This window comes from Halichoerus grypus, chromosome 14 (assembly GCF_964656455.1).
Source record: "Halichoerus grypus chromosome 14, mHalGry1.hap1.1, whole genome shotgun sequence".
Classification (NCBI taxonomy): Eukaryota; Metazoa; Chordata; class Mammalia; order Carnivora; family Phocidae; genus Halichoerus; species Halichoerus grypus.
This window is the reverse complement of record NC_135725.1, coordinates 87,316,399-87,335,870: the sequence shown is the minus strand read 5'-3', so window position 1 is coordinate 87,335,870 and position 19,472 is coordinate 87,316,399. Positions and strand designations below refer to the sequence as shown.

General features: G+C 51.4%; 1 protein-coding gene across 2 annotated transcripts in view; it reads right to left on the bottom strand.

Annotated features, from left to right (window-relative positions):
• The window catches only part of PTPA (protein phosphatase 2 phosphatase activator), a 30,051-nt gene extending 10,709 nt beyond the window's left edge, over nucleotides 1–19,342 (bottom strand). Inside the window, exons 1-7 of one of the 2 annotated variants that reach the window (XM_036110220.2) lie at nucleotides 19,233–19,342; nucleotides 14,349–14,446; nucleotides 10,650–10,736; nucleotides 6,141–6,266; nucleotides 4,170–4,287; nucleotides 2,042–2,141; nucleotides 805–929 (exon numbers count right to left, since the gene is read on the bottom strand). In XM_036110220.2, coding sequence (XP_035966113.1) covers nucleotides 805–929; nucleotides 2,042–2,141; nucleotides 4,170–4,287; nucleotides 6,141–6,266; nucleotides 10,650–10,736; nucleotides 14,349–14,372 — 580 coding nt within the window. In that variant the 5' untranslated portion in view covers nucleotides 14,373–14,446; nucleotides 19,233–19,342. Of the gene's footprint in view, nucleotides 1–804; nucleotides 930–2,041; nucleotides 2,142–4,169; nucleotides 4,288–6,140; nucleotides 6,267–10,649; nucleotides 10,737–14,348; nucleotides 14,447–19,045 lie in introns of both variants that reach the window. The other variant, XM_036110217.2, reaches the window with a different exon arrangement.
• Nucleotides 19,343–19,472: the final 130 nt, after the last annotated feature.

Sequence of the window (19,472 nt, the reverse complement as noted above, 5' to 3'; positions counted from 1 at the left end):
TTCCTCATCTGTACAGTGGGGCTATGAAGAGCACCTCCCTTATACTGCCTGATGGTTGGGACCACAGGAAAACCCCAGGCACAGCACCCGCACAGGTTAAGCATTCGTCAATGGTGGCTAGTCTCATGCAGGCAAAGACCCTTCCCAGGGTCCCTGAGAAGGTTCTGGGAGATAATCTACCTGAACGCTTAGAGCAGTGCCTGGCACAGAGCAAATACGCAAATGCTTATGAATAGTATTCTGTAGGCAGTTAATCCTACCCTGAAGCACAAGTCACCACCCGACCCTCACCCACCGGAGATCCCAGGGAGCCGCCCCAGCCTGGAAAGCAGTGGTCAAGCGGGGGGAGCCAGCAGAGAGGGCCCACAGGAAGTGGCTCACTGCCCCGCGCTGGGTGGCTGCTCCCTGATGGGCCCCCTTGCACACAGCTCGATAATAACGGCGGATGATGCCGGTCACCAAGTCAAAAGAGCCCCTCATTTTCAACATAAAACCCCGCAGTTGCTGCCAGGAGCTGGGGCGCATTTCACACCAGTCCATTATGCGCCAGGCGAGCGCCCCTGCTCCAGCCCGTGTCACTTCCTATTATCTCGGCACACTCTGCCTCCGCCTCCCCCGGCCTGCCGCGCTGGCTCGCAGCACAAGGTCGACAGCAAACAGCCTCCGTCAATAGCCGGTCTAATGCCTGCTTTATAAGCTGTCACTGTCTGCCCTGAGCAGCAGAAGTGAGGCGGGAAAGGAGGAGGGCAGACAGAGCACACACCCCGGGGGGGGAGGGCGGAGGGGTAGGCGCCCCTTCGGTACCTATCAGCTGCGAGCTGCCCCAGATGAAGGGCAGAAACTGAAAGTCGTCCAGGCCCCACACTCCCTGGCTGCCGGCTGGCTCCATTCTGTATGTCTTCTGGAGTTTACGCATAACCTCCAGGTACCTGCACAGGAGGGAGGGGAAGAAAGAGGCAGCAGAAAGCAGACAGACAGTCTCAACCCTTCTGCCACTGGGAGCTCACGGAGGCCAGAAATAACTACCTAAGAGTGTAACTGGTCTCTATTTTCAATGAAAACCTACATGCGTAAGTTATGCATCAGCTGGTACTCTCAAAATAATGTCGCTTTATTTTTTTCTCCCACGCTCAGCCTTCTTTTGGCCCAGGAAAGGGGGGTTAACGCCATCAACTCCTGACAATGTGAGACCCTGGGCAGGAGCCCCAGGCTCTCTAACTCTGGCCTGCCCATCGGAAAGCTGGTGGGGGACAGAGCAGATCATCTCCTGGGGCCTTCCGGCTCCCACCTTCCCTGTTCTCAGGGGCTGCGTCAGCATCACCAGAGTGGGGCCCGGAGAGAGAACGGGTGCTGTCAGAAGCCTCTGGTGGCGGCACCACACCTGTACGGGGGGGCCGGTGGTTCGGGGGTGGGGTGGGGCGGGGAGCGGGTCAGAGCCCGACTGCAGGGGTTCAGCTGGCTGTGTGAATTCAGGGATCAGAAGACAGCTGATTTCTCTCGGCCTCCATTTCTTCACCTATAAAATGGAAATGACTGGGGCGCCTGGGTGGCTCAGTCATTAAGCGTCTGCCTTCGGCTCAGGTCATGATCCCAGGGTCCTGGGATCGAGCCCCACATCGGGCTCCCTGCTCGGCGGGGAGCCTGCTTCTCCCTCTCCCTCTTCCCCTGCTTGTGTTCCCTCTCTCGCTGTGTCTCTCTCTGTCAAATAAATAAATGAAATCTTAAAAAAAAAAAAATGGAAATCACGGTCACTGCTGCCTAGAGCTGTTGGGGGAATCTAGGGAGGGAGCTGCGCGTGGAGAGCTCAGGACGAGGTGTGACACGGCAAACACACGGAAGCATTAGCAGTCGGCACGTGACTTTCCTTCACTTGCCCTTACTTGGATCTGAACCTGTCAGAAGGCTTCTGGGACGCCCCGTCCACAGCCAGAGCTCGATCAGGACAGGCCAGAAGAAGCAACAGCCAGTCAGGAGCGCCCACCAGCATCCCGCCCCAGTCTGAAAGGGAGAGGAGAACCCTGCTGCTCTTCTTCTCACTCACCGATCGAACACCTTGAAGACGATGGCTATTTGGTCGTCTACCCGGAGCACCCCGATCTTGCAGAGGCAGCAGAGGAAAGCAGCAAAGGCTGCTTCATGTCCTAGGGAAGAAGAAAACAGCCGAGGTCGACGGTCTTCCAGAAAAAGGAGTGGGACTGTTCTTGGTCTCACCAGAGTCCAAATCACTGAGAACTGCCCCTCTACGGAGGGAGGTCAACATGGAGATAATGGGGCCTCTGCCCCTTCCAGAAAGACCCAGGCCCTTTTGAGAACTACCACTACTATAATTCTAAAAGGCCTAAAAGGCCAAGGCTGTGGACTTCTTAAACAGACATTTGCATTTTGTTTTGTAGGTTTAACTCACTCTTCAATTCCACGCTATCTATTGAGCACCTACTACAATGGCAGCTACTTTCCGTGTCAGGCACTAGGGAGACCACATCCATGCCTTTGCGTGATAGTTTATGATCTACCAGGATGACAAACATTAAACAGACAATCACTTCTATAATTCTAGCTCTGAAGGAGAAGGACAGGGTGATAACTGGAGGATATCACAGGGTGCTCAAGAAGGTTTCCCTAAGGAAGTAATATTTAATCTGAAAGATGAATAAGAGCTGGTAAGGCACTGGATGTGAGGGAAGCAAGAAGAGCAATCTAGCCAGAAGAAACATCATGTGCAAAGGTGCTGAGGTGAGAAAAACTGGGATATGTTTGAAGAACACTAGGAAGGCCACTACGGCTAAAGTAGAAAGGGCAAGGGAGAAAGCGTAACAAGATGAGGCCGGCAATCAGACAGGCCTTACCTGCTACGTAAGCAGCTCAGACTCAGTACCCTAAGAGCAACGGGAGCCACTGAAGGCTTCCAAGCAGGGAACAACACGTGGTCACATTACAGGGTCAAAAGGCAGCCCCTTCCATAGGGTCCCTGGCTGGCTCAGTCAGTGGAGCATGTGACGCCTGATCTCGGGGTTGTGAGTTCGAGCCCCACGGTGGGTGCCGAGATTGCTTAAAAATAAAATCTAAAAAAAAAAAAAGCACTCCCTTCCGTTCCCAGTCATGTCAGATAGGAATGGTCAGCACTACAGACACCACTGATCAGACCCCGGACTGAATACCATGGTTCACAGTATTGTAAAAAAATGTATTTGGACGGAGGCAGGAAAGAATACTTCAGCGACTTCCTGCCCGTCTCTGTAGAATGAAGGTGTCTCCGGGGCCTGGGAAGCTTGTGAGCCGTTCCTCTCACCTGCAGTTTCTGATCTCCACCAGCCACAGTCCCAGCCACCATCACTCAGGGGCTCTTGCACACTTGACAGCAGAAGAAAAACCCACCCCTGGCTGACCTGGCCAGTCTCCCCTTCAGGGTCCCTCCCGGTCAGTCTCAGTCAAAACTCCACCCCGGGAAGTCTCAAAACACTTGATAAACCTGCTCCCCAGCAACAGGGGGAGCAGAAGACAACGCCTCCCCAGGACCCAGGTTCAAGGGGGCCCTTCTCCAGGCCTGCCAACGTGGCCTGTGCTTGCCTTGAGGAACCTGAGCCCCAGGCGAGGGGAAGGCCTAAGAGAGCAGCCTTGCACTTGCCGCTTCAGGACAGGTCAGAAAGGTGAGCCTACTACAGCAGGGTCCTCCCTTGCCGCCCCCCCCACCCCCCGCCGCCAAGGAGACAACACTTCCCCTCTGAGGTGCCTGCATGCGCCCTCTCCCGGAGAACTCAGCAGCACACAGACACCGGGCTAGGAAGAGGGCATGCCACAATGCTGCCGGGCGCTACCGAGCTCTTTCATTTCTCAAGGCTCTGGTGAAGGGCCGCCTTGAGATATAGTAAGTGCTCAATAAATTATGTGCTGACGGTGCTAAGCTCACAGACCCCGTCTTTACAAAGAACAGAAATCGGTGCTGCACGGAGACACCATGCACATGGCATCAGCTCCCCCTGGTGGACCAAGGCAGAGCCGCGGGAGCAGCAGCAGGCCTCCCGGCACCCCGGGGACGGGGCAGGCACTGCACCCCAGCTGGCCCCAAAAGGCTGCTTGCTCAGATGGCCCCGAGACAATCCGGAGCAAAGAGGAAGCAGCCCAAGAAGAGACTGCAATGAAGCCGAGTACACAGCGGGAGCGGCGGGTACCTGTGCCATAGTCGATGCGTGTGGAGTTCCCCACTGACTCCTTCAGGTAAACGGCCACCTCAGGCACGGCAGCGGCCAGATGGGTGGGGACCACTGTGGCCACCAAGTTTTCTGCTTCCTGATAACACAAGAGACACAAAGTGGTGGCAGCAGATTAGGCAGCATCCTGGTGGCGGGCACCCAGGAGCAGCATCTGGCTGGGGCCCGGTTGGCCACGCCAGGCCGGCCTGGCTCCCTGCTCTGACTGAAAGCTGAGGAGGGCGACACTGACCCTTACGCCACAGAGCCACTACCCCGGGGTGGCTTTTCGTCTGCTGGCCCTTCCTCCAGGGGACAAGGGTCTGGGACGAGATGGGAGGGAACTGCAAAGAAGCCATTCAACTCCCCCATCTGGTAACTCGCTGACGCCCCTACAGACACCATCTTTCTTCACAGTCCCAGGATAACAAGAACGTGTGCCGTATATCCACCCAAACGTGCAGACGAGAACGTTCATAGCCTCATTATTCATAGTAGCCAAAATGTGGGAACAAGCCTCCACCGAAATGCCCACCGACCACAGACCGTGGTGCAGTGAGGTGCCGGAACACGACACCGCAAGGCAAACGCTCTGCTGCTCCCCACAACACGGGGGACTCTCAGAGACAGAACACTGAGCAAAAGAAGTCAGACGTTTATAAGAAGTTCAAAAACAGGTAACACTGATCTATGGCATGGAAATCGGAAGAGTTTGCGGGAGGATATCAACTCGAAAGGGGCACCAGGGCCCTGCCAGAGTGCTGGAAAGTTTTAGAGCTTGGTACGGGTGGGAGTGCAAGGGCCAAACATATGCTAAGATCCAGCCAGCCACACAGCTGTGAGGTGTTCACTTTCCTTTAAGTTTTAACTCAATAAAAATCTTTAAAAAAAGACCCTGTGCCCTCAGAGTCCAGAGGCAGCCCCAGGCTGCTCTTAGGCAGGGACAGCATTCTGCTGGGTCCCTGGGGCTCCCCTCTGCTCCAGGCAGAAACACTGGGCCAGAGAAATGAGGACCCAAGTTTCTCTAGGTTCAGTCTATAGACACCTGGCAGGAAAATCTCCTGGAGACCTGGGAAAATCTGGATTCCTGGGCCCCACCCTAGACCTACAGACTGCTTTTCTAAGAACAGGGCCCATGATCCTGCATTTTTATTTTTTGCTTGCTTTGAACAGGTATCACTGCTATAGGATTCAAAAATAAAGACATTTTAAAAATAAAAATACACTGAATTCTACTCCAGAAACCAATATTACACTGAATATTAACTACCTAAAATTTAAATAAAAATTAATAATTTAAAAAATCAAGAAAAAGAAGCACAATACTAAATTCTTTGGGATTTGCCAAAAAAATATCGAAAAATAAAAACGTAAATAAATACACACATTACAAACGGGATGCATTGAGAAGTTTCTGTCCCCTTCCCCACTCTCCCCTGTCCTCAGAGAAGTCACAGCTTTATTAGCCTCTTGTACATCCTTCCAGTGATGTTTCCTTATGCAAACTGAGCAGCACAAACATATCTTTTCACTTTTCCCTCTTTCCTACCAAAAAGTAGCTCACCATGTATCAGACCCCAGGTTCCTCTTTAACTGAACAATAAATCCCAGACCACCTTCCCCCAAGCTCCTAGTGGGCTCCTAGTCTTTCTCACAGCTGCATAGCACTCCAGGTTAGATCTACTAGTCTATCTGACCGATCCCCTGCACATGGACACTTGGGACATTTGAATCTGTTGCTAATGCAAACGATGACCTAATTAACAGCCCCATGCAGAGGACTGGGCATCCATAGTGGCGATTCCCAGAAGATGGTGGGGGCAGAGGGTAAATGCATTTGTACTTTTGGTAAATGGAATCGCCATTTTAATAAACTCCCCAGTGATTCTGAGATGCCTGAAAGCTCCTGCACGCCCTGGCCCAGCCCCCAAGCATGTCCTGTGGCAGCCTCACCTCGTCGAGTTTGGCATACCAGGTCCTGTAGGCCTTGTTCCCAAATCGAGAGGGCTGGTCCACCGGAGGGGTCTCATCAATCCACCTGTCCAGCGTGTTGAGAAGGGTGACCAGTTTCTCAATGGCCTGTAGTAAGCAAAATAGAGGGGGCCAAGCACAATGACTAGTGGCCCCCATCTAGAGCCACAGAGGGAAGTCCCAACTGCTGCTGGACAATGACCCGTAGGCATGGCATTAGTGGTAAGTGCTGGGGAGATCACACACTCCTACAGGATCAAGTTTTTAAATCCAACTGTCTGGGGGCACCTGGGTGGCTCAGTGGGCTAAGCGTCTGCCTTCAACTCGGGTCATGATCTCAGGGTCCTAGGATCAAACCCCGTGTCGGGCTCCCTGCTCAGCGGGGAGTCCGCTTGTCCCTCTCCCTCTGCCCCTCCCCCCATTCATGCTCCCTCGCTTTCTCACAAATAAGTAAACAAAATCTTTAAAACACGGGCCCCAGGGCACACATTATTTTGTAGCCTGCTCAATTTCCTCATGAGCCTCATTCCACATCAACATGTAAACATAATTTTACAACAGCCTTTAGTAAGTTAATAGCATCTCATTGTGCCAACATACTATAATGTTTTACCTAATCCCTCCCTGTTAAATGTTTGGGTAATTCCCAATTGTTCCTTCCCGCAGACAATCTGGGCAGCCCCCACCTGCAGAACTGCTGGATCAGAGGTCCGAACCTGTGTAATGCTTTGCAGGGCCACAGCGTCGGGGAGCCCATCTCCCTACACCTTTCCCACAGCAGGCAGGAACCAAGGAGTGGGATCGGTGCCACAGGCCAGGGCAGCGTTAGCACACAGCATGTTACTCAATGAGGAAATAGGTGAGGCTGATGATCCAAAACACAGGTCTGGAAGGGCAGCTAGAAAAGGACTCCTGGGTGTGGCTTGTAAAAAAAAAAAAAATAGGCCAAAAAAATAAAAAATAAAATAAATAAATAAAAATTAAAAAAATAGGCCAGGGGCGCATGGGTGGCTCAGTCGTTAAGGGTCTGCCTTCGGTTCAGGTCACGATCCCAGAGTCCTGGGGTCAAGGCCCCTCCCCCGCCCCCGCATTGGGCTCCCCGCTCTGCAGGGAGCCTGCTTCTCCCTCTCCCACTTCCCCTGCTGGTGTTCCCTCTCTCTCTGTCAAATAAATAAATAAAATCTTAAAAAAAAAAAAAGGCCAAAACGAAAGGCTAGCGGAAGGCACAAGGCAGAGAGAGGACGTTCAGAGGCAGGCAGCCCTGGGAGAGAAGACCTTGCCAAGAAGCAGGTTTTGCCTGTGTCTACTGGGCACGAACAGCACAAAGAGAGACCTCCAAGAGCCCCTGACACTGGGTCGGACCTAGCAGGGTGGTGCCCACATGAAAAGTTGTGAGGACGAAGGCAAGACTCAGTCAAGTCCACTGCTGCACTGCGCAGGCTCTGTACAGGAGCGGTCCAAGAGCCGTGCGGGGAGGGACGTGAACTTGAGCTAATGGAATACCCATCAGCCAGTGCCCACCCCCACATAGCTCCAGGAGGCACAAATCACACCAGACCATGTAAACGGCGCCTTGTGCAACGTGACAATGGCCTCAATGTTGCCATCCCTCACCTCCCCTTTCTCTATGCTTGGGGTGCAAGAGCGAGCAAAAGTTACCTGTAAGAGGGGAAATCTCCCTGTACACCTGGCTGAGGCAGAGGGCCCGGGTGACATAAAGCTGCCCAGCTGAAATGTGAGACAAAGTGCTGCCAGAGCCCAGCTTTGTGAAGAACCAGGTCACCAGGAACTGATAAGGACAGAGCAAACCTGACCCCATGCAGCAACTGAGACTCAGGAGTGATAAGGCAGTAATCCCAGGCCCAGGAAGCACCAGCCAGGCCCAATTCCCTGACGATCTCAGTCTTGGGCAAGGCACTGAAGGGGATAAAGAAGGTGCGGGGAGGCCACGTAAGCCAGGCCCCAGCTGCCAGCTCAGCTGGAGTAATGAATAATTAAACGGCTCCTAGCTCCTCTTTCTGGAGAGGGCTTTTTAGAATGCAGGGGCTGCCTCTATTGTCTGACTGGCTGGGGCAGAGGGGTTTGGGGGGGCTCCCCTGCTGTGGGCCGAACCCTCAGGAAGCACAAATAGTAATTTGAACTACCCTCCAGCTCCCTAAACCAGTGCTTCCTTTTGGATTTCATGGACCAGTAAAATTTTCTCCAAACCATTACTTGCCAGTGTTTTCTTTGTCTTTGCCCCCAACTTAAATAGGAAACAGAATAGCAAAAAAATAAGGCTCTTATCTACCCACATTTTGCAAAACCCAAAAATTTGAACCCCCAAACATTAAGACAGATATAATCTCAAACTGCAGAAGAGCCTTCTAAACATGGGTCTAGACAGTCTCACCACATTGCCCTTGCTTGTTCCCTTCGCTGCTGGTCTGGAAGCTGCCACCTAGGGCGGCTCTGTCTGCCCTCTCCCCAGCTGCCATCCCTGTAGGAGGAGGCAGGCGTGAGAGGAAGCGGGATCCCCAAGCAGCTGTGCCGGGGCCTCCCCCCATCTGTGGGCTGAGACCACATGCTGTGAGCCCTGCCTTCTGCTGCCCTGCCAGCCATGGGCAGAAGCTGGGAGACCTCTGGAGACCAAACTAGTCACCTCTGCCCACCAAGTGATCACCCTGGCACTGGGATGAAACCCAGCTCAGGAAGCGCCCCCAACTGAAGCAATCACACCACTACTGGAGGTCAGAACTGAAAAACAGCTCATGATAACAGCTAATAATGATAAAGACATCCAGTATGTACCAGGCACTGTCCTAACAAGCCTACATGTAGGATCCCACTGACTCCTCCCCAGGGGCCATGAGTCGGTCTGCCAGCTCTGTCACTCAACAGATGAGGAGATAGAGGGTCAGAGGGGACGAAGCCACTCAGCTTGGAAGGGAGAGGTTATCCAAACCTAGTCAGCCTGACTCCAGAACCCAAGCACTTAACCATGCTGCAATTCTGCCAAGAGAACAGCTCCTGAGCTAAGACAACACCTGGCCAGCGTGGAGTCTACCATCAAAGCGTGAGCGGAAATTAATTGACCTCAGGATCTGCTGGGGTAATTAGAACACCCCCCTGTAATTAGCCTTCCCCCGCCACACTCCCTGCCCACTGAGGACAGCCGAGCCTCCCTCACCACAGGTTCAAGGACAAGCCCTCTCTCTCCCAACCCACAAACTCAATGGTGGGCCAGCCCCCAAGAGAAGGAGGTCTATCCCCAGCACAGGTCTGGCTCCCCTCTGGTGACAGAACAAGACCTCAGCCACCCCACAGCCAGTTGGGACCCAGCAGCTCTCCTGAGGCGGGGTATGAGGGACAGGTGGAGAGACCGGGCTGCGACAGGGCCAGGCCTTATCCAACAGGGTGGGATAAGGCACTGAGAGGCAGCTCAGGCCCTGGTGTCTGAGATAAGAGTCTCAAGGTGACTGTGAGCCAACTGGGAGAGGAACCCAAGAGGCCACTGGAGGCTTGGGACCCAGCCCTTGGAGATGGCATCCAGCAACAGCAAATAGCCTGCAAGCCCACACCTCCCCACAGCTCTTGTCCTTTCTCCACCAACAACCTATCTCCAGAAGAGCAGCCAAAGAGCGTCCACCCTGCAGTGCATGCCCTCAACTCAGCATCCCCACTTCCAGGAATGATTCCTCAGGAAAGAGCGCCCACAGATCTATATGTAACGATGTTCAGAGCAGCGACATTTAGGGACACAACCTCAAAGTCCACAGTTAGGGCTATTTAAACAAATGAGGGCCGGTTCAATGAGGCTGCCATTTACATAGTGGAGGGGCAGCAGGAGAGGAGGAGCTCAGAGGGCAGGTCTGGGTGACGTTCCCCAAACTGTTCCCGGGGCCGCCCCAGGGAGCTGGGTAGGAGGGGCAAGATAGGGAGAGGTCAGCTTTTTGTTAATACATTTCAGTGAAGCACACTTACTTCATTTATAATCTTTTTTCATTTAAAAAGGTACATAAAAACACCAGTTAGCAAAAATGCAGGCTATAAAACAGCATATTTACCTTGATCCCAATTTTATAAATATACATCTACTGACAAATTGGAAAAAAAAAAAAAAAAGATTAGAAATACAAACACCAAGAAGGGCCTGGGTGGCTCAGTCGGTTGAGTGTCTGACTCTTGGTTTCGGCTCAGGTCATGATCTCAGGGTCCTGTGATGGAGCCCTGCCAGGATCCAGCCGCCGGGTCAGCTCTGTGCTCAACGTGGAGCCTGCTTGTCGCTCTCCCTCTCCCCACTCATGCGCATGCTCCTTCCCTCTCTCTCTCTCAAATAAATAAATATTTTTTAAAAAGGAAAAGAAATACAAACACCAAAATGTCAACCGCACATGTGCTTAGGCGATCTTATTTCCTGCACTGGCCTGTTGTGGGCCATGAGCACAGGTGACGCTCTGGAGCTATTCTGGGAGCAGCCCTGCTGCAGCAGCCTCCCCCGCCTCTGCCTACCTCAGAGACTTTGTACTCGAAGGTCAGCTTCTTCCCCTTCACACCTTCGTTGAGCGTGAGGATGAATCCGATGTAGTCAGCATACGCCTACCAAACAAAGTGGGGAGTGGGGACGGAAAGAGGTGTGTCAGACCCCTGACCCTCCACACCCTGGCCAGCCCCCAGCTCCACCCAGTTCCCAAAGAGCTCCAAGCTGTCCCTGGACCCCGGCCTGCCAGCAGAAGTAGAACAATAACACCAAATACTCCACCCTACTCTCTATCCTAAACAGCTGGTGAGCCAATGACCACAATGACACCTAGACCTTCAGCCAGAGTTTATTGTGTGCTCACTACTCCTGACAGCAGCTTCTTTACACAACCCCACAAGGTAAACACTGTCACTGTCCCCATTGTATAGATGAGGAAACCAAGGCTTCAGGAGAGGTGACTTGCCCAAGGTCTCCTAAGACCAAGATCTCATTAGACGTGGAGCTAGGACCCCACAAGTCCTCCAACTCCACTATACCACCAGGAGTTCAAGGAATACCAGCAAGGGTTCCTCCCCAGTTAGTCTTCCAGATGTTTCCCCCACCAGACAGGCCAGGCTGTGAGCCTGCAGTGCAGACCCCCTGCTCCCAGGAGAAGAAACTGTTTTCTGCCCATGGCCAGGTCTCCCAGCACACCCATCCCTGGCTTCCAACTGGGCACTCTCTTCCCTGTTGAGTTGCAGGTTACAACCAGCACAGGGATAAGAAAGCACTAAGGTGTAGGCCCCGGGAGCAAGTGACTTCTGTTTGGTCTCGTTTCTTCTTTCTCTCTGTTGCCTCTCATTCTCTTCCTTCCTCCTTCTCCAAAATGCCAGCAGCAGCCACAGCAAGCCCTGAGAACTGACCATTCCGTATCTAGAAGGGAGCATTCCTGTACCAGGCCCTTCCTACAGCCCGTGGAACGGCCACAAATGGAAACGAGGGGTCATGGGGCAGGTCCGAGCCCTCATCCTGCCTGCAAAGCCACAGTCGTTCCTGCAAACTATACCGCGATGCAAAGACAGGAAGCAGCAAGGGGCAGTGTCACCCTCCACGGTCCCTGCTCCCACATGGGCCTGAGTCTCTTGGTGACTAAAGCTCAGGTCATTCTTACAAAGAAGACTGTGTGCAAAGTCTCCCCCAATGCCATCATCCTCATCCCTGTAACGGTAACAACCATGCCTGCATCTCAGTACAGCTCACAAATGCCTAGCACTGGGCCAGGTGCTTTTTGGACTTTCAGTCATCTAAGCCTCCCAACAACAACATTTTACGGTAGAAGAAATAGGCTTGGCCAGCTTAGGTGCGCTGCCTAAGTCACAAGAATAGGAAATGGCAACCCTGGGCTTCAAGCTTTGACCTCTCTGATCCTGAGTCCACGCTCCTGGTTGCTGCACTTGGCAGCCTAGTGAAACTGTGTGGACCATGCCACAGAGTCACTTGTCGAGCCACGAACTTGAGTGGTGAGCTTCAGAGCAAGTGAAAGCCTTCTATCCGGTATCGTTCAACACATACTCCATTAGAAAAAGTAACCAACACTTCCCAAAAAGTGTTGGTGCCTACAGCAGGATCAACAAACTGCCTACAAAGGGCCAGACAGTAACTATTTTAGGCTCTGCAGGCCATAAAGTCTGGTTCACAAATTCTCAACTCCGCCCAGCTCTGCCAGTTAGTGCGAAAGCAGCCATGGACAATACATAAATGAGCCTTGCTGTGTTCCAATAAAACTTTATTTACAAAAACAGGCAGAGGTCCAGATTTGGTGAGCAGTCAGTAATTTGCTGACCTGTGGCCTAGAGCATAGTGGCTCAACCCATGGCTATCTAGAGACAGAGGACCTGGGCATGAATCCTGAATCTCATCCCAACCACTTGCTAACTGTGCCATCTGGCTAAATGTCTTTATCTCCTGGCCTCATGTTTCTCACCTTCAAAATGGAGATGACCACTGAGCCCACTTCCCAGAGTTTTTGTGAGGATTAAATGAGCTAAAAAATACCTAGCACATCATGGTATATATATACAATGGAATATTATGCAGCCATCAAACGGAATGAGATCTTGCCATTTGCAATGACGTGGATGGAACTGGAGGGTATTATGCTGAGCGAAATAAGTCAAACAGAGAAAGACATGTATCATATGACCTCACTGATATGAGGAATTCTTAATCTCAGGAAACAAACTGAGGGTTGCTGGAGTGGGGGGGTGGGGGGGGAGGGATGGGGTGACTGGGTGATGGACACTGGGGAGGGTATGTGCTCTGGTAAGCGCTGTGAATTGTGCAAGACTGTTGAATCTCAGATCTGTACCTCTGAAACAAATAATGCAATATATGTTAAGAAAGAAAAAAAAAGAAGAAGAAGAATGTAGCAGGAGGGGAAGAATGAAGGGGGAGAAACCGGAGGGGTAGACGAACCATGAGAGACGATGGACTCTGAAAAACAAACTGAGGGTTCTAGAGGGGAGGGGGGTGGGAGGATGGGTTAGCCTGGTGATGGGTATTGAGGAGGGTACGTTCTGCATGGAGCACTGGGTGTTATGCACAAACAACGAATCATGGAACACTATATCTAAAACTAATGATGTAATGTATGGGGATTAACATAACAGTAAAAAAATTTAAAAAAAAATACCTAGCACATCATAATCACCCCATCCTCCTTGGAAAACACCCAGGGGGAAAGCAAGGAACTAAAGCCACGTTTGGATTCAGCCAATCTGCAGGTTCAGAGCAGACTCGTGGCTCTCACCCCAGGCGATTTGGTTCCCAGGCAACTTCTGACAAGGTCTGGAGACATTTTCGGTTGTAATACCTGGGGAAGGGGTGCTGCTGGCATCTAGCAGGTAGAGGCCAGGGAAGGTACTAAACACCCTCCAATGCACAGGACAGCCCCCTACAACAAAGAATTATCCACCCCAAAACGTCATCAGTGCTGAGGTTTAGAAACCCTGAGGTAGAACAACCAAGATGACGAAGGGACTCAAATGTGTCCTTTGAGCAGCTGAAGGGACTACGGTGTTTATCCTGGTGAAGATTCAGGGGGAGAACATAACTCAGAAAAGACATGATAACCATCTGCAAATATTTCGAAGGCAGGCTTATGAAAGAGGAGCCAGAAAGGCTTGCATGGCCCAAGAAGAGCCACGGCCATTGTAGGATGTGGGCTCAGTGTCAGCACAGCGGACTCCCTAAAGAGAACCTGCCTTTCTGCACAAGTGACCCCCCCCCAACCCCAGGTGAGCAGACCAGGTGTGGACACCTGGCTGGAGCTGGGACCAAGGCTTTCCCTGGGGATTTGAAATTGGCTTTCTTTTTCTTAGTCCCAATCTTTCCACAGCCTCTGCCAGAAGCCCAGGAGGTAGAAGCTGTTATTTCCTGCCCACCATTGGACTGAGCAGCACAGAAAGCTGGTCTGCACTTCCCCTCGCTCTAGGTCCCAGTTCCTAGGTATTTTTAGGCCCAGCCACCTCCCTGGCCTAGGTTTCCATGAGAGTGCTAACCTCTTCTCTCTGAGACACACTGGCTCCGAGACCAGCTGTACTTCTCCCCCAGAAAGAGGGGGACAGCCCTCTCCCGAGCTTCTAACAGCTCTGGTTCCAAGAACAAGGAAGGTCAGGAGCTCACTGTCTTTGCAAAAGCCCAAGTTCCTCATCCCAGCTCTGGCCCTCCAGTGCAGATGCCGCTGGTACCTGAGAACGCTTCCATTTGCCCATGTCTGGAACTGTGTGGATCTCCTTTTTTGGAATGATGAAGTTCTGAGTGGCTGAAGGGCTATCCTCCAAAGAATCTTGAAAAAGAAAGTGAAGAAGCAAATAGATAAATAGAATCTTTCCCCTCAACCCAACTTTCTCCCTCTCTCTCTCTCTCTCTCTCTCTCTCTCTCTCTCACACACACACACACACACACACACACACACACACGTTTAAACCAAGACTCCAACCCCCAGTCCCTAGGGTAAACCAGACACGTACTCCCAGGACAATCAAGCCAAATCCACTGACCGCCCGCCTTTCCACCCTCAGCCTGGAGCCCCGCCGTACTGACGATGCCCTCAACAACTGACGGGTTCAGCTGCTCCGCGGTGCCCTCACCTCCTGCTCCCTCACCGGAGAATGGTTAGAAAAATAAAACGAAGTTGACCTTTTAGACAGAAGCAGGCAATTCAAAGGAGGAGGAAAAAAATTACAAACAACCACCCATAAACATTTGAAAAAAATTGCCAACCTCTGAGTAAGCACAGAAATGTAAATTAGATGAGATGGCTTTTCCAGATCAGGGTGGCAGATTAAAACCATCTGGCATCAACTGGGAATGGGGAAGCGGGAACTCTCCTGCACTGCTAGTGGGAGTCTTGGTAGAATCTGCTGAGGAGGCAACTCAGCACTGACTTTTGAAGTAAAAACCGCACAGACCCATGGAGCCAACAGTTCTACTTGTAGGCATCAACCCTTTATATACACCTTTATATACACCAAGGTGTATGTAAAGGCACTTACTGCATGGAAAAAAGGTAGAAACAGCGCATATATCAATTGACAAGGCAATGGGTAAATAATAATATGCTCACATAATGGAAATCTCCATAGTTTTTTAAAAAGAATAAAACCTAAATTATTGACATAGGAAAACAGCCTAGATATTAATAAGTAAAAAAAGAAAATTAAGCTATATTATATATAACATAATCTCATTATTGCAAAAATAGCTATACATACTCGTATAAATAACATGTGTATCAGCATATACACTGGAAAAACCTGAAGGATTAAACCCCAAAGTTAATTAATAGTCATCTCTAGGAGGTAAGATTTATAAGGGACTTCCATTTCTAAGCTACATATTGCTATTAAAAACTAGCATACAATATGGGGCGCCTGGGTGACTCATTCAGTTGAGCACCCAACTTTTGATTTCAGCTCAGGTCATGATCTCATGATCTCAGGGTCATGAGATGGAGGCCCGCATCAGGCTCCATGCTGGACATGGAGCCTGCCTAAGATTCTCTCTCTCCCTCTCCTTCTCTCCCCACCCCCCAACATTCGCAAGCCTGAGCACGCACTCGCACTCTCTCTCTTTCGTAATAAAAAAAAAAAAAAAAGAACTCGCATACAGTAATTTTGTAATCAGAAAAAAAAACAACAACTTTTAAATGGAGTTTCTATATTTGCAGAACTTGGGGAAAGGAAAACACAGGGCAGTTCCACGTGCTGACCTAGAAGCAAACTTCACACCAAAGTGGACTGCTTAGTATGAGTGGCCTCTCTAGCCAAAAATACCTGGCCCACACTGCAGGATTCCCTTTACTTTGTGACACTGGGAAATACAAGCCCTCAGTCTCTTCTCCATAATTCCAAAATCCAAAAAGTTCTAAAAACCCAAAGTTTTTAAAATAAGTTTGGCACAAATTCATTTGGTACAAAACTTAAACCTAAACCAACATGAGGACATTTATAGGCTTTGCAGATCCCTCTTAGGGAATTTAGGTTTTCCTGCAGAAGTATTTTTGATTGTGGGGTGCTCCTTTCTGAAATCTGGGGAACCCTGAATTCCAAATTACACCTGGCCCCAAGGGTCTTGGACAGGGGCCGTGCCTGAATCCACTATTGAAGATCTGTTGTATTAGTTAACACATTCCTTTAAAAACCCAAACTCTCCAGAAAGAGTCATTCAAGACATACGATAAATTTGTACCCCTGCTGTCCTCCTAAAATCTAGCTGACATTGCCTGCATGGAGAAAGGGGACATGGGCCTAAGATGGTTCTGGAACATGTGACATTTGGGAGAATGGAGCATGCCCGGAGAGGCCCCAAGGAAAGGGAAAGCTCTAGGATACCTGGAGACCTGAGGAGGAGGATAGAGAATCTGAGATGAGAGCAAGGCAAACCTCTGCCTAATTCAAAATTGAAACCAGAGCCCAAAAAACAAATCAGAAACTCTCTTCCTCCTCCCACCTATTCTACAAGCCCTGTTCCCAGAACCCAAAATTGAGGCCCCTACTATTAGTAAATTACTACCTTAATATGCTATTAAATAGGGGTGCCTGGGTGGCTCAGTCTGTGAAGCGTCTGCCTTCAGCTCAGGTCATGATCTCAGGGTCCTGGGATCCAGCCCCACTTCGGGCTCCCTGCTCAGCGGGGGTCTGCTTCTCCCTCTCCCTCTGCCTCCTCCCTCCTGTTCATGCTGTCTGTCTCTCTCTCTCTCAAAAGATTTTATTTATTTATTTGACACAGAGAGACACAGCGAGAGAGGGAACACAAGCAGGGGGAGTGGGAGAGGGAGCAGCAACCCTCCCACGGAGCAGGGAGCCCGATGCGGGGCTCGATCCCAGGACCCTGGGATCATGACCTGAGCCAAAGGCAGACGCTTAACGACTGAGCCACCCAGGCGCCCCAATAAATAAAATCTTAAAAAAAAAAAAAAAAAAAGATGCTATTAAATTAAAAGCTTTATAGGTCAGGCTGGTAACCTAACATCATTGTTTTTATGGGAAAATGTGTTCCACATTCCAAATAATCAACTTGCAAATGATCATTAGGAACAGAGAGCCCTTCTGTAAGTTCCCTGCCAGGGGACAGCCTTTCTGAGTTATTTCACAGGTGGGAAACCGTCCAAGCCAGGCCTGGTACCAGAGGAATGGCTACCTTGTAGGAAGCATTGCAACAACCACTAATGAAACATACACACATGTTGTTACCAGAATATGCAATCTCAAATAAAAGAAACAAGCCTTCAAACCAGGGTCTTGATAACTGAGTCCCTCCGGCCTCAGACTCTATCTCTGACAAAAGTGTCACGGGACAGGTGGATACCCTACAAGCTCACAGTAAAAGATGGAAGTATCTAGAGTTTTAGAGATGTTCCCTAACCCCCCCCCCCAAAAGTATAATGTAATATCATCTATCATTTGAGAACCAGCCTACATGTTCAACCTGTACCACCTTTTAAAAGGACAACAGCAATCAACATTTCCTGACTACTCCCCATGCCCCATGTTTTGCCCACATCATCTATGGAACACACACTACAACTCTGTTGAAGGTATTAACAGCCCCATTTTCAGAGAGAAGCAAGGCTCAGAGAATGTGATCTGCCAGGCAGAGCCAGGTCTGTACAACTCTAAAATCCAAGGTTTTCATCACTACACTGTCTGAGTGAAGTAGTTCTTTCTACTTGTTCCAAAATGTCCTGTTTCAAACTTCAAAGAAGGACCACCTCCTGGCACCTGGCTCTTTCCAGCCATAGATATCCTCACTGTGCCTTCATCTCCTTCAGTGCTTGGGCTATCTCACCCAGCCACCCAACTTCGGAGACACATTCATCTCACTGAGAATTCTGCTTGGCTTCTATCTCTCACAGGCATTACCGAACTTCTAAGGGCACAGGCACAGAAGTTTTGTACTAAATGAAGTAAACGTCTGGTTTCAAATGCCCTAAGAGACCATACCCAGCTCTTTGTTCATCTATTTGGTGCGGGGAAGGGGATGCCTTTTTTGATCTTCGTAATTTCTCCTTCCTGAGACCTTTCCAGGGATCCCAAAATGCAAGACAGTTAGAAGGAATATCCAATGCGTTCAAAACATGAGCTGTGTTTGGCCAATCTATTCGCCCTGTCAGAATTTTAAATCATCTCCGGTCAGTCCCTCCTAGCTCGGGTGCGGGAGGTGGGTGTCAGCAAACAGGCTTCCCCTTCTCCAGGATACGGGTCTCTGTAAGATCCTTTCCCTAGTTATTTGGGATGAACTAAAGCCAGGCCACAGTGTAAACAAAAGTTACAGATCGTGATGCCAGGGAGAGGCTCATCTTGCACAACCAGCTTTTTTAAATTAGTGGTTTACACAACCAAGGGCAGTTTCTCTCAGTAAATTTTCAGCCACTGAAACCCGCCTCCAAGAGGGAGAGAGGGTAGGTGGATGAGGGGTGGGCAGGGTGCGGAGGAGTCTGGAAACCGGGTGGAGGCAGGCCCAGGCCCACAGAGCACCACCCCTCACCCCCTGAGCAGGGTCTAATAAAGAAGGCAGCCACCCGCATCACTTTCGACCCCATCCCTGGCAGCTTCCCCACCAGCTCAAGAGCTGACTTCAGCACAAGCAGCCCAGATGTGGAAAAGGCCTCCCCACGGGCCACGGCGCTGCCCGGGCTCCCCAAGTTCAGGTGTGGCGCCCCACCCGCCACCCCTTCGCAGCCCCGGGTTCTTGCCGGCTCCCCAGATACCCCCAACACGTCTTCCTCAGGGCCCAGCAGCTTCTACCACCCGAGTTCCTCCACCTCCCGACCCGCCCCCTCCCCCGCCGCCGAGCCCCCCCCACCACACCCCTACCCCGCCCCCGCGCCGGGCGCCGCCCCCGCGCCCCTACCCGACCCCGGCCGGGCCCGGCCCGTCCTACCTGGCGGCGACTGCCGCTCGCCCTCAGCCATCTTCCTCCCGCCAGGAGCCGGCCCGAATGCCTGCAGTCCCCTCTCACCTTTCACCTCCGCACCCCTCCCTTTCCCCGGCTCCACCAGGCGCTCAGAGCTTTCTGAAGAGAAAGGAGCACCAGCCGGCTATAACAGAAAACCGAGAATTGAAATCACCCCCGTGAAGACGACGGCCATGCTGGTGCGGGGCACTCAGGGAGCATGCCCAGCAACGGCCGGCTCGCGGCTGCGGCGCTCACGGGGAGGCGGCGGCCATGTTGGTGCGGGGCAGCTGGGAGCATGCGCGCCAACGGCCGGCTCACCTCCCTACCGGCCAGCGGTCCGCCCGGCTGTGGGAGCGCGGCAGCCATGCTTGTGCGGGGCGCTCCCCACCTGTCATCTTTGACCCTATCCCGA